General features: G+C 40.0%; 1 protein-coding gene across 1 annotated transcript; it reads left to right on the top strand.

Moving 5' to 3' along the window:
• The first annotated feature begins 1,996 nt into the window (after positions 1-1,996).
• On the top strand, positions 1,997-15,374 carry LOC148340334 (transmembrane protein 47-like). Its single transcript, XM_088289263.1, has 3 exons — positions 1,997-2,395; positions 13,700-13,840; positions 15,030-15,374. Exons 1-3 carry the CDS (start codon positions 2,167-2,169, stop codon positions 15,206-15,208), a joined length of 549 nt encoding a protein of 182 aa, XP_088145389.1. The 5' UTR covers positions 1,997-2,166; the 3' UTR covers positions 15,209-15,374.
• The last annotated feature ends 36 nt before the right edge of the window (positions 15,375-15,410 follow it).

A 15,410-nucleotide genomic window follows, 5' to 3' on the forward strand; every position in this document is an offset into this window, starting at 1 on the left:
TTTGTTGCTTGATTTCATTCTTATTTTCTTATTCAGGCAACAGAACATCCCGTAATTGCTTTTAGCATGGCTTATCTGTTGCTATGCCAATACACCTGCTGAGGATGTTAGTGGGTTGGGTGGATGTATAGCCGCTTGCCTGCATTGCCTTGTTTTGTCGATAAATATGCAAAATACATGCACGCCATCTTCCTTGAATCCTTGTTCTGGCATGCACCTTTGACTCTCTTCACCCCACTACCACCTACGAGTCTTAATATTCCTCTTTGAACTGTCCACACTACATCCGCCCAACATTCCTGCCACATGGCAAGTCAGGTCTGCATAATTGACTGTGTGTAATTGCACAATGGTTCTTTAAATGGAGATGGGAGCATTAAAAAGGGTGAAGGAATTATGAACTGTCCAAAACCTTCAGCTAAAAAGCAAAAAAAAGCAAAAAAAAAGGAAAAGCTTACTAGAACAACTGAACTTTATTTGTGGTAAAACAGAGGCTCTTTAAATGGTGACGGGATTGTGCCGACCAAAGTTATTTTAGGAAATGAAAACCAATGAAATTGAAAAAACATCTTCACTAACGGGGGCACAGTAGACAACTGGTGTGAACGATGGCCTCACAGTTCCAAGGTGCAGGGTTGGATTCCCGCGTCGTCCTTCCAGTGTGGAATTTACATGTTCTCCCACACGGGTTTTCTCTTGGCACTCCGGTTTCTTCTCACATTCCAAAGACATGCGTGGTAAGTTCAATGGGACACTCTAAATTGGCCCTGTGTGATTGTGAGCTCGAGTGGTTGGTTGTTATCAAAAAACTATAATAAACCTGGTGCTGACTCACGTTTTACATTAATTTTAACGTGCAGCCTAATTCTGAATAGACAACCCAGTTATAAGAGGGTGTGCACACTTGTGCAACCACTTTTTTTTTGATTTCCTTTATTTCGTTATGGTTGTGATTTTTTCGTCTTATGTTCTCAACAATGCCCACATTCAGTACAGGAAGGCAGGGCAGAGCTGCTGGAGAGCAGAGCTCATTCAACCACCTGCAGGCAATTAGAAGCCGTCTTCCAAATCTCATCCTTTGCCAGACGATTTCGCCCACCTGTCCACTTCACACGTGACTCTGCTCTGCAGGTGTTCTCCAGCCAGCATCTTATTTCCAGTCGTGACTGTAGTGCATCTTTTTCCCCTCATTGTGAGTTTTTTTTTTTTAAAGAACTGATTTTTTTCCCCTGAGAGGTGATGCACAAACTTTTGTCACTGATTCTGCTCCTGAGTTCCTGCCTCTGCATCTCTGCTCAAACTTTAAATATTCAAATAAAAAAAGGAAAATATCTTCAAAAAAATAAGAAAATAAAAGAAACCTGATGTGCTTGGGAAATATATATAGACACAGGGTTTTTCTTTTTTTTTTTTTTTAAATCAGCTTCAGAAAATATCTTTAGGCAGGATCAGGGGCGGCCAGATCCAGTCCTGGAGTGCCGCTTTCCTGCATGCTTTAAATCTGCCGGCTGCAAATAATCAGCTCATCAGCAAGCTCTGAAGAAGCCTGATAAGTATCCTGCTCATTTGAATCAGGTGTTTTTGCAGCCGGGAGAAATGGCAAACATGCAAGACACTGGCCCTCGAGGACTGGAGTTTGACACCCCTGCAAATTTGCTGTTGACCTATACCAGTACCCGAAGAATCTCCTGACAATAAAATTATTTGTACGTTATCTCCACAACTCTGTACATGTTTTGAAATACAAGGACTTCAGTTAAAAAGGTGTACAGAAAACGCTCAAGTATAGCTACCTGGTAAAAAAACAAAAGTACAGCAATAAAGGATTTTTACTTTTTTACTTCCTAGTCTGTCTGTCTTTAATCGTAGCTAGTGGAAGTAAAAAAAGTACTAAAGTATTTGCTAATTGTTTTCCATCACTGAATCGTCGTAGGGAAAAAATACTTAGATTACATGCAGCTGCAAAAAAACGCATTTATTCATCGTTACCTCCTACCACATGGGAGCAGTGACGTCAGCGGCTCCAGGTTAGCCTATCAAGCTCCGTTGCTCTGCTCGAGTGATGCCCACAAGGCACACGTCCCGTCCGGCGCGCGGGATACACCCACGAAAAACAAGCGACTTGTCTTGCTCGGAATTCTTTCATCTGCATCCGCGGCCCCCGCCATGTCGTCGGCTGTCACCGAGACGGAGGAGTCGGCGCGCAGCTCCCCGCTCACACCGCTCAAGCTGGTCGGGCTGGTTTGCGTTTTCCTGGCGCTGTGCCTGGATGTGGGCGCCGTGATGAGTCCCGCGTGGGTGACGGCTGACGACCAGTACTACCTGTCCCTGTGGGAGTCCTGCTGGAAGCCGACAAGCACCGACAAGTGGCAGTGCAACACCACGTTGAGCTCAGGTGAGAGGAGCGCGACCCTGCGGACGCTTCATTAGGCACACCAGGGACATGCAAAAGGTTGGGGGGGCGGGGGCTCTGGGTGCCTGGACGCAAGTGTACCTGGTGCAATTGCACATTCCAATAATGCATGAGCGCTCTGCGTTTTTTTCTTTTGTTTACAAAAACTGAATGGTCGTGTGGTTCCTAAACTTTTTGGGGTTTTGCAGGCCAGCACGTTGGACTCATGTTAGAAAGGTTAGGACTGAATTGTCTTGCAGAGAGGAGGGGCATACTCTAGATTAGTTGGCAATTCTAATATTAGCGACACAACCGTTCACACCTACAAGTCTTGTTTTTGAAATGTGGGAGGAAGCTAGAGTATATCGAAAAAAATGCAATATTTATCCCAGTTGTTTATTTACGTTGACCTGCACTACTTCCATTAACAGAGAGGACCTCGTTTTTAAAATAATGTTGCCATTTTAGCAATTCTATTTCTAGATTTAACAACATTTCTGAACCCTATTGTAACCATTGTTAAAAAAACAAAACAACTGAATGTCATTCCCATTTTCTAAATTTTCTGCTCAAAATGCTAAAATGTTCTTTATATAACTTTGTTGTGTGGTGAAGAGGACCTTAAGCTGCAACATTTGCACATTATCGAAAAGTACATTTATATTTAGGAGTGTTTGACAATTATTAATTTATTCATGCCGTTGAATCTTGATGAATTGGAATATTTTGGAATCTGGGCTCAGGCCTTCCAATGTGGAGTTTGCATGTTCTCCCCATAGCTTTGTGGGTTTTCTTCGGGTACTCCGGTTTCCTCCCACATTGAAAAAACATGCATGGTCGGTTCATGAAACATTCTAAATTGTCCCTGGGTGTGATTGTGCGTGTAAATGGTTGTTAGCGTTTGTGTTCCCTGTGATTGGCTGGCACCCAGTTCAGGGTGTACCCCGCCTACTGCCCAATGACAGCTGGGTTAGGCTCCAGCACCCCCTGCGACCCAAGTGAGGAGAAGCAGCTGGGATAATGGATGTCTGAATGTATAGTTCAAAAAGTGAAAAACATATATACAGTAGATTCACAACACTAGGGGTGCCACAAACAGTTATTTTGCTCAGAAACAGTTGGTGATTCATTGGATCATATATAAATCACAGCAGAAAGCAGCTGCTCTTACTGTAATTCAATCTTGTTGTATACTGAGTACAATGACAATAAACTGTATTCTGATCATTAGCTTATATCTTGAATTCTTTAAGGTATGTACAAATTAATTAAAAAAAAAAAAAAAAAAAGATAATACATTTTTTGGAAAAACTTTGCATCTTGTACCAGCATTTCTGACAAGTTTATAAAAGGATCAACTTGACAACAAATTGATGGTGATACTGCGGCCTTGAACTTTTTAGCTGTAATTGTTTCATGCATTTTAAAATGGAACCAAAAATGCAGAGTTGCACTAATACTGTGTAACTATGACTAGAAAAAGAAATAGTTGCATTGTTCAATCTCCTTGGGCACCAAGCCTTTTTTTTATGTAGAAGGCAATCAAATGAGTTGAGTAGAATTAGGACAATGGTGTCACAATATTGATGCAAAGAATTGTTGTTTTTTTTTTCATTTTCTTTGTAGATTTTCAGTCATTCAAGTCAAGGTAATCGTCGCAGCTTGACTTGAAACGTTTTCTGAATTTATTTAACATTCCGAAACTTGGGTAATTGTGCTAATGACTTTCCCATTTAACAAATCTGTGAGTTTCACTTTTTGTCTGCAACTACTAAAATCATTCAACTTTTCTTCAACATTCAATTTTTTTCTAATAGGCCTGATCAGAAACATGACAGGAGATGACTTTGTGAGCCTTTTTAATCCGACATAGCCGTCTATTTAAAATCACAATTATTTACGCCCACTACCCAGTGGGAGCCAACTGGTACTAACTGAAAGAACGCCATCATGCCTATGACTACCCTTCAATTATTCTACCTTTTCAAAATCCACAGCCGCTACCTGGAGACTGTGCATTGTCTGCTGCTGTTGGCATGGTGTGTGCGCGCGCGCCAATATTAGGCGACCATATTGAGCTGACCTATTTGCGGACAGCCTCCTGTGAGGGCGAGCTGAATATTTCATGTCACATTTTGATTTCTCTCTTGTTGCAACCCCGCATCTCCTTTCCTCTTGCATGGCTTCTTCACAAGTTCATAATATTAAAGTTGCTCGCTGCCATTTGCCATCTCCCCTGGCGACTCGGCTGCCAGGCTGTCTCTGCTCATCCTTTAATTGGCACTGAGGGTATATTTTCCAGAGCTGCGATGCACGTCAACGAGGACAATTGTTCTAACGATATTGGGCGGATATCAGCAGTGTTTCCATTTAGGTTTTGGTGACATTTTGGTAACTGGAGCCTATCCTTGGTCATTTTTTTTGGACACAAAACAAGGTAAACCCTCAACTGGTTGGGAGGAGTTCAACAACTTTAGATTTTATTTTTAGTCAATGCTAAGGTGATTATAGTTGAGCGAACATACACTTATCGTTAATGTCATTAATATTTTTCTAGTGTCAATTTGCTGTTCTTGTGACGATTGTAAATTCACAATTTTCTTCAAACCACGCTTCAATACAATATTTACAAACGTGACATAAAATTACATCATTCCATCCAAACGTGTTATGTTTATTAAGTATATTAAGGGCACGAAAGAGGCTGCAGTCCTTTTTCAGGTGTTTAAATTGGTTCAATGAAGTACGAATTAAAGCTCGTCTTATGTAAATAAATCTAAAAGAACACGTAAAACTATTGTTTTAATATAGAATGCTTCACCTTTTGCACTAACGTACATGTTCATTGTGCATCAATGGTCGAGTATATCGAGCAGTTTTTTTTTTTTTTCTTCATATTTTTGGCATTGACTAACTGCTTCAAATGGAAACTGAGGGCCGAGCAATATGTCCTAAAAGTCATATCATGATCAAATCATCTCGAATAATCTGTTCTAATTTCCTGCTAACTTATATTACTCCATTAGGAAAGCGCTTCGTTACAACTCCAGCTGTTTTGAAATGCGCTATATAAATAAAGTTGTTTTGTATTGTGTCATGATATAAACTCAAAACATTTAATAGAAATTTCTGAATGAGTTGCTTACCAAAAAGTTAATATTTAATGTTAAAAGAAATTTCCGATTTATTTTTCTACCTGCTTCTTTTAAATGTTTTCATTTTCATGCGGACGTAGCATATGTCTGCTGTTTCCATCTTTGCATTTAGATTGATTTAGAAAACAAAAGATGCTGTGTGATTTTGAAACCGAATATTGTGCAGCTCTCAAAACGGGTGTAACTCAGCCTTTCCTGGTTCGAAATGTTGCGAAAACAATGCAACATCTAATGTTATAAATAATCAATACAGTACTTTACTGTAACATACCCTCCCCCCCGTCCTGGCTGACCTAACTTATTTATTTCCGGGTTTGGGTGTGTGTGCTATGTAGCTGTTTGATTTTTCTATCTCTATCTTGCTTTCTGTCGCCAGTCAGGCGTGTGTTAAAAAAATAAATAAAAGAAAAGAAAAAAACACCCACAGACTTGGCAATCACATTATCGCGTAGTCTGGAATTACAATTTCAAGACAAAAATGATAAATCGTTCACCTCTAATAGAAGGGAATGATTTTCACGATTGTAACAAACCTTTAGTTGCATTCAGTGGGTTGTTGGAAGAGTTTTATAAGATGCGACTGTTTCTGAGAGGCTGAACTTATTGTATCTGTCAACGGGTTCGGGTCTCTGCTGCAGTCAAACAGAGCGAGTTGGCAGATGGGAGGAGAAACGGCAATTGGGTGGTCGTTTTCATAAATTATTCCTTTTTACATTTTGATCCTTGCGCCTCACTGTTGCATTGTATAAGCATACGTTTTTTACAAGCCAATCATTTAGGGTCGCTCAAGAACATTCTAGGGATGCTTCAGCAATGGCAATGATGGACTCCATTTACATAATGAAATCACCAATGATCATTTCAAGATATGAAATGTATAACTGTAGATCACGTACACACACACACACACAAATGAAAGCTCCCTTTTGTGGCTCATGCATAACTTCAGAACCATTTCTTTCTTTTGCTTGTCAAGCATGATCTATGTTGCTTCTTCGATTCAAACAATGAAAGCATGGCATTTTACTCCCGGTACCACAGCGTGACCTCGACCTGACCTTGAAAGATTGCAGACTTGTCAGACCATGAACGCATGATATCAACTCACATTCCCTCCTCTATGGAAGAGGGAACAGTTGGCGTTTGGTATTCGTTTTTGTCTTTATTTCTTTCCCAACATTCCTCCTACAATCCCTCCTTTGTCCAACCAGGAAGGCAGTCATTTCAAATCTGATGCGTTTTCAACTTTTGTCCATTTCCCACCAAGATGTGATGTCGAAGATGTGACTATTGGAATGTTCTACTGCGGTGGTACGTTTTAAGCGCCACCACTGACATCTCATCAAGTATCACCATTTTGAAAATGTTTATAATACAATTTTGTTGAATATCAGCACAGCACCTTAATATGGGGAAAACAACTTTTAAATGTATTAAACTTAAAAGTTAAATACAACTGAACTGTACGAAGGGTGCACGTACCACACACAGATCACACTATGAGTAGGTTGTCTCACAAACTAAAGTATTCTCGGTCTCATGATGAATACACTTATACAAAGACATGAACTGACTTGACGGTAACATATGGTACTGAGACTTGCATACTTTGTTCTCGTTCTGGATTGATTGCAATATTTTGAGTGTAAATGTGACCCTTTAAAATCTTTTCAAATTCAAGCCAATTGGCTCTCCCTCTCTGGCCAAGCGCTTTCCCCTTTCCAGCAGAGACCCTCCAAGTCTCCAGAGATGCTTATTTCTATTCGTGGCAGCCAAAGATGGAGCGGGAAGTGATGTTGCACTCAGCTGTGGCAGACAGACAAGAAGAAAAAAAAATAGCCGGGAACATAAGCGTCTGCATGCAAGGCGAACACAAGAGACGTTTCTGCTTGATCCCATGTCACCAGAACAATGACACAGATGCTTTTCTCCATATTACAACATATGTGCAGTGTTACATTCAGTTAATTATTTACACCGTGCATTTGGTGGATGTTAGGAACTGCATTGATTTGCATGCAGAAAACCCTGGCATGTCTTTTCTTATTTTTCCCTTCTCTACTGTGTTTTTTAGGGCTACATGCTAATGTTAAAATCGGGTTGTGGCAGACGTTGGATGGGATCAGTGTAATGTTCTTATTGATGAGGTAAAAGAGGCTCACTTGAGGCCTCATTTTTATAACAATAATCTACTGAGAATTATTTTCTCTTACTCGGATTATCAGCAGGAGGACTACTAGGCAAACAATCAGGAAAAAAAAGGGCTAATTTGAGTGGAGGACCATTATTTATACAAATATCAGACACTGTACAAATATAGTATGCAGGCGGTCCTGATTCAAATTTGCACAAAAGGCCACAGGCCACGAATAGAATCAATCAAATAAAACAAAGAGAGTGCATTATCAGAGGTTGCCTTCTTGTGTTGGGCGACAACTTATTCTCATGCTTTTGACTTTTGAGCAAACTATTTCATAATTGCACTAGTTGGTAATGGTCCAACCACACGAGTCGGGATCGTCAGAAACCGCCTGTGTAGTTAGTGACTATTTTGATACAGTTGCCTCATGCATTATAAGAGGAATGGATTTCATAGGTTAAAGGTTTTCTCTTCTCTTTCATTCTCCCTTCAGCTCCCTGTTTGAAGCGGACTCTATCAAAAATTGACTTTGGAAATACAGCAGACATCCTCATATTTGTGAATTAATTCATTTTTTGGGAGGAACTTATCCCTCGTTTTTTTACGGAATACAACGTACATCTTCCTTTTTTACCTGATCCTCACTTATTCATCAAAAAAAAAAGAATGAATGGAAAAAAATGATGACAATTATAGTCACTCAAAAATGCCGACTGGCTTTCCTACACTGTTGTTCGCTGGCGCCCACGTCACTCACCTGGCCAGGCTCTGCCTTTTAAAGGCACAAGCACTCAAAGTTGCAGATGGTTGAATAGGACGCGAGGGTGGTGATCCAAAGTCGACAAAAATAATGCCTTGATAAGGTCCAATAATCCGTTTTTATCTGATTAATTGATGAATAAATCGGATAAGCAAAAGAGTGCTCATTTCTTAAAATATTTGATAGCTTCCCCTCTAATCAATTGATCTGCTTATTTCTGAAAATGAGCGAGTCGTTCTAAATTTCCACAGCATGTTTGCTTGACTTGCATGAGACATGCTAATTTCAGGGAGAAAAAAAATCGAGTGGGTTATATTTAGAAATATATGAGTCCTTTATACCTTGATAAAAATACATACAATTGTGAAAAAGATCCAAAAGGGTCTACTCCCTCAGATAAAAACTTGAAAAGGCAGAGTTAATTCCAAAGAAATGGAACTATGGAGAAAATCAGTTTTATATTCGCTTTTTCAACTCACTTTCAACACATCTCAGCTTTGAATTTGTTTCTATCTGGCTTGATAAAAGATGACGGGGACAGCACAAACTGGAGCTTGATGTTGAGATCTGGAACAAGGTCTGTGTGCTATTTAAGTGCACATGGAGCTACCGTTGCCCACTATATCTAAATGTGTCTAGCAAAGATTTTCTAGTGCAGGCTTTTTGTCAGCTTAAGTGAACTAAGTGCTCGCTCTCTTCATTACCTTTCACTTAGCTTTTTCTTGTCTCCTTCCTCCACTCGTCTGCTCCTCCTGTCATCTCTTTTCACGCTGCCCTTTCTCTGTCCTTGTAACGTTAGCCCTCTTGTTTTCACCTTGTATTTGTTACCTCCCCTCCAAGCGCTTCATATTAAGTCTCTCCTTTTGCACTACATTAGTGCTTTTTTTTTTCTTTATTCAGATGAATTCTTTCTTTAAATCTTTCAACTTCAACTTTTCCTTTCCAGGTTTTCATTTTCTTTCTTTACTTTTCGTTGCTTCTTTCCTGTTCTCCCTGCTTATCTGCCTTTTTTCCTTTTTTCTTTTTGAACATCCTGTCAAGACAAAAATAATTATAGTGGGTGACTTAATATGAAACTGAAAATGATAGTATGAGCTGATCTTTTATTTCGGTGGCGGTCGGGTTCTTGCAGATCGATGGAGCCACCCACTGTCATAATCGTACAGTCGACCTTGTTCTGACATGGCGTTAATACTGAACACTTGACAGTACAGTGCTTCCCCAAAATTATTTTATCTGACTACTTCCTACTATCCTTTTACTTCCTACTACAGCAGACAAGATGTTGTTTTTCTTCCTCACTAAATTGAAGGAGTTTATTGCTCCCATTTTTGACCCATACACACAACCACCTCCCACCACCGGTTTGCAGGTTTACGGTCCTGCTGTTTTGTGAAATGCGCTATATAAATAAAGTTGTATTGTATAGTTTTTGTACAGTTCGTAACTATTTTTTGTCTAACTCTTCTTTATATGTGGAGTAATTGCTTTATTGACCACTAGGTGGTGGCACACTGTGTAGTTTGAGACTAAATACAACTATACAGGAAATACTGTATTTCAGCACTTCTTAGTATCGGCTGAAAATTATTGCTGCTGTAATCCTGCTTTTTTTGCGCATATATATATATATATATATATATATATATATATATATAAGGAAGTACAAAAATGACTTTGACAATGTACGTGCTGCTCAGGTGTGCACACCCTATTATCATTTGGAAGTGACTATCTTATCTTATGGAATAAGATTCAAAAACCTATTTAAAGTGGCTGAGAATAAGCTCAAATAACAAGCTGTTCAAGTAGGCCTGCAGAACAACACTGCTCATCTACAAAAGAACGCCATGCCTATAGTGGTGCATGGTGATATCATGCTTTGGGGTTTATTTTCTTCAGATGGAACTGGCAGCTTAGTGAAGGTGGGGGGGATTATGAATAGTCCAAATTTGCAGTTATTTTTAGCATAAAACCTTCAGGTTTCTGACAGAAAGTGAAAGAAAATGTGAGCAAAGGTGAACAGTTGAACCTCATCCAACGCACATCAGACCTGTGGGGCATTACATCAATCATCAAGCCTTCACTTTTTCGCAATCACCCAAGACGGATGTTCCTTAATAGGATGTTTCCGTTTGATGAAGTGCGGTAATTGGCTTGCTAAATAATAATGCCTGAAGTCTGCATTTGATTTCGATTGTTGAAGGATTTAAAGACCTATTCGGTATTTATTTGGTGAACCACAAATTATTAAACTTAGTGTTTGGAACCACTTTAACATTGCTTTGGATTGGATCATCGATAACTCAACTTTATTTATAGAGCACTTTAAAAACAATCAGCGCTGCATACAAAGTGCTGTTTTAAGATGAGCTTTAAAAATGGATAAAGGGGACTTGCCTAGCCTAACATTTGGTGTGAAGTCATTCCAAAGAGAAAAACCGGCAACGAAAAAGGCTCGAGCCCCTCTGAGCCTCTACTTAGGGCCTCGGTAGCTCCAGTAGCATCTGGTCCACTGACCTGACCTAACGGGCAGCTGCGCCTAGCGTGGAGGAGCTCAGAGAGTGAAGGTGGGACATGACCTTTTTTAGATTTAAAGACAAACTAAAGCGGTGAGCAGCTGTCTGGATCATTATCAGGCTTCTACAGAGCGTGCTGATGAGCTTGTCATTTGAATCAGGTATGTTGGAGGAGGGAGCAGTTCTCCCGGACGTACAATCTAGGATGCTTGGTTAAAGAATTTTGAGAAGCGAAGTTTGACACCCCTCGTTATAGTATGTAGAAAACACTTTTATTCCCCCTGTGCTGTTGTCCCAGATTTTTAGATGGTACAGTCCAATTTGAAGTCAATCAAATGGAATCTGTCATGGCTACAAAATACTTTTTTTTTTTTTTTTATGGCTGAGGGTACTTCCGATGGCTCCCCATTTCCAGAGCCCAAGGTCAAACATTCCGGAATTGGAATGTGGTATACCTCTGTTGGGGCCGCTACAAACCATTTTTTTTTTTTTTTTTTTTTTGTACTTGTGTAAAAATTTAAAATTATTCGCCAAACCCGATGTGTGTGCGAAATTTGGTGAGTTTTCATTCATGTTTAGCGTCTCAAAAATAGGATTCCAGAATTGGAGTTATGTGCTCCTTGCTACAACCTCCAGTTAATAGGTGAGCAGCAGTATTTTGGACCAACTGGAGCTGCTTGAAGGAGGAATGGCTGACTTTATAAAGACAATCAATGCTGTATAGAAAGTGCTGTACATGGAGATGTTCAGAATGAGCAGGATTTACCTCGGATGGAAAAAAAAGATTTAACAACAGGCAGCCGTTTTTCCCTCCAATTTAACAGCATTTTCCAATTTAAAACCCGATGTTGAGACTTTTGGCTTTAGATAAGTTACCAAGGGGCCCAACTCAACAAGGTGTGATGTACAAGGGCCACTGGGACCAGACATCATGACTCCATGATTTACTCCAGACAGGACCAGAGTGGCCTTACGGAGGAACGTGTCCTTTTTGCGCAGCAGCAAATGATCTGATGCTCATCTGTATAACCGTGAAAGGAAATACCCTGCTTTATTAAGATGGCACAGGAGCAGCAAGTACAATGAAAACAGCAAGTGCCCCCAAATCGAACCCTGTGTAATGCCATACGACAGTGGTGCAGAGTGGTACTCAGTGCAACCAAGGCTATCTCAAAATTTCTGTCTGCCAAATAGGATTCAAACCACTCTCAGGTAGGGAGGGTTGACTATGTATTCTCTTAAAACCTGACTCCATGACCTTATGTTCATCTCAAAAAGATTTCATCAGATGGTGCAACACGCCCCGCCCAAAAAAAGATAAATAAATGAAAGGCAGCTTGGATCATGACCAGGTTTCTTGAGCGGGAGTTGCACTGTAGCATGTTCAAAATGTTGGCCGACGACACCAAAAGACAGACTTCTTCTGACAATGGCCAAAACCGGTCGCCCAATCTGAAGGATGCCTTTAAAGAAATGAGGAGAAACAGAGTCATAAGGGGAGCCAGGTTACTTAATCTGTCAAACCATATCCTTTAAAAACCTCAAGGAAACAGCTTCAAACGAAATATAACACCACCCGAACAAGGGACACGGAGAGAGGGGTCAAATGTGGGGTTCGAAATGAGAGCCCTATCTTATCCATGAGAAAGTGTTCTGTGTTCAAAGAGGCTGAAGTGTGTTAAAAACAGAGCCATTAGTTTTAAATAGTACACATGAATTGTGATGGTAAGCTGGAAAAAGCGTTGACAAATCTTATTCTCTTTTGGCCTCTCTACCAGTGCTCTTTTAAAATTGATAAGAACTGTAGCTTGTCTTTCCTTACACCTAGATCCAGCTGTGCAGCACTCCTCTTTAGCTGAGCGAGTTCTGTTATTAAACCAGAGCCCAGGTCTGACTTTTAACTGCACAGCTTTTAATAGAGCCACCAAATCCAGAATAGTCCTGCATCATGAGTGAAACCAAAAGCTGGCTTGGTCTGCGTTTGAAGAGGTGACCCAAGAATCATCAAAGGCGTCAGAGAACCGACCAGCAGATAGAGGGTTAAAAAGCCAACGGCTTCACTCAGGAACGGACGATTTAATAATGGTCAGGAAAAGACAACATCATAGAGCACAGCCGTATGGTCGGAAATTACATTGTCCAAAACTGTCAAATTAGACACTGGTGGATCAGAATCAAAAACTAGATCTAAATTGTGTTTTAACTAAAGGAGTCACTAAAGCTTAAAATGTTTTTTTTCAGGACAGTCCACATGAATATTAACCCCCCCCCCCATAAAGACGATGTGATTGTTCATACATGGGTGTGATTTGGGGAAGAATATTAGAAAAGTCATTCAAAGGTGCTAATTGTGTTGGTCGGTAAACGACTGCACACAGCACAGGAACAGCTCGGCCCACTTCAAAGAGGATGACTTCAAAGCTGATGATAACAAATGGGTGGATTTGATTTAAAATGTAGATTTTTTTTTTGGTTTAACATAGCTATTCATGGCATGATGGTGATACTTTTGAAGTTGGCACAGATCTTTTCCAGGAGCTGCATGTGATTCAAAGATTAACTTTACTCAAACACATTTCATTTGACTTGACTTGTCTTTGATCCACATCCATGGTGGCGAAATGAGACCGTCTCCATCTTCGCCCAGAGACCTTGCTTGTGTGTGTTTTTTTTCCTGTTCTACATTGTGAATTTAGTCAAAAAGTGTTCACCTGACTGTGCTTCTGTTTCCAGATTGGCAGGTTGCCACACTGGCGCTGTTGCTAGGAGGCGGAGCCCTGGTGCTGATGTCATTCCTGGTGGCTCTGGTTGCTGTGAGCATCGGCACCAGACGGCGATTTTACAGGCCTGTCGCCTTCATGCTTTTTGCTACAGGTGGGTCGGCGGCATGCACACATCACAGCAAAAAGGTCAAAGGTGGCCACTAGCCGTCTGCAAACCCTCCTCTCCACATTTGATAGTCAAATCCAGAGCAACTGCAGATTTTCCTTCCTGTTCCATAGTTTTTTGTCCACCGTACACCTCAATAAAAGCAAAAATTAAGCCATGCAGGCAGACTGAATCAGTTTAATCTCTACAAAACACTTTAAGACCCCTGCATGCTACCCGACTGCATTCGTATAAAAGTAGTTATTTACTGATTAAAATAAATTGATGAGGCTAACTGCACAGAAGCTCATTATTAACTTAACAATATATGGCGCTTAATGACTGACGTGGAACAACTGATGCGTTCTTTCATTTTTTTTCTTACTTTGTATGGCTTTATTTTATATTATCATTTGTAGTAATTGGCAGGGTTATAAATTTTTTAAATAAAGGTAGTTTTTAGTCATTTGTGGCTTATTTTAATAAATTTTTTTCAAGTCGGTTTATTTATTTTTTTTTAAAAGATTTGTTTTAGTGTTTAATAGTTTAAGTGTTAGTCTTATTTTTGTTTTGATTATTTATTTAATTAGTTATTTATTTATTGTGTCAAAAAGTGAAAAGAAATTCCCAAACACATGTTCAACCTTAATTTTTCTGTATATATCAATATATATGAACATTTAAAATTCAACCCCGCAAGTTCATGCATGAATGAAATGACAAATGAAAACGAGGAGATTTTTGTTATAATTAATTGCTTTAGTTTGTTTTGTAAATGGAAATGGACTTTTAGTAAATGTTTTTATCTCATTTCATTATTTTTTTTATTTTACTTTTAGCTTTTTCATTAACTTTAATAACCTTGGTGGTTGGGCATTGATTTACATTTGAATTTATGATAGACTTTCCATTTTGAGAGTCAATAGTGCAGTAGTAAGGAGTAAAATTCTAATCACATTGAAGGTGAATTGGACGATTTCATGGCAATCCTTTCTGCACACTTGTATCCTTCTTTCATTCATCCTTTATGTCCTTCCCTACAGCCAAAACTGATTGCTCATGACAATCTATGATGTACCATGCATTTTTACGAAGATAAACATTTTTATTTGAACCACTCTTAGTCCCTCTCACTGGCCCAATCCCCAGTGACTTGACATGTTGTTTCAAGGAACAATAAATGTCTCTTCTCTAGTGGTCCTGCAGGCCTGCAGCTTGGTGCTCTACCCCATCAAGTTCATTGAGAGCATCAACCTGAAGATTTACCACGAGTTCAACTGGGGCTACGGCCTGGCCTGGGGCGGGACCATCTTCGCTTTTGGCGGGGGCGTCCTCTACTGTCTCAACCCCAAGAGCTACGAGGAGTACTACTAGCTCCCATTTACCCTTCCATGCCTGGAGAAGCTTTCGGGAGATGCAGTGGGGGAGGTTGGGTGCATATGACTCGCTCATTTGCCAAGAGCTCTTAGGGATTGTTGTACACACGTTTACACTGTCATCTCCATTCTGTCATGACATAAAAGAACTGTTGTGATGCTGCCAGTGTCAGGAAAGATGATGAGCATGTAACTTATCC

Source organism: Idiotropiscis lumnitzeri, chromosome 3 (assembly GCF_059441095.1).
Source record: "Idiotropiscis lumnitzeri isolate Australia: NSW breed Sydney's pygmy pipehorse chromosome 3, RoL_Ilum_1.0, whole genome shotgun sequence".
Taxonomy (NCBI): Eukaryota; Metazoa; Chordata; class Actinopteri; order Syngnathiformes; family Syngnathidae; genus Idiotropiscis; species Idiotropiscis lumnitzeri.

Bases quoted from the DNA above. Each gene is read 5' to 3' on its own strand.
- LOC148340334 (XM_088289263.1), top strand. From the start codon at position 2,167: ATGTCGTCGGCTGTCACCGAGACGGAGGAGTCGGCGCGCAGCTCCCCG. The intron at 2,396-13,699 runs GTGAGAGGAGCG...TTCTGTTTCCAG, and splicing joins CAACACCACGTTGAGCTCAG to ATTGGCAGGTTGCCACACTG. The intron at 13,841-15,029 runs GTGGGTCGGCGG...TCTCTTCTCTAG, and splicing joins CTTCATGCTTTTTGCTACAG to TGGTCCTGCAGGCCTGCAGC.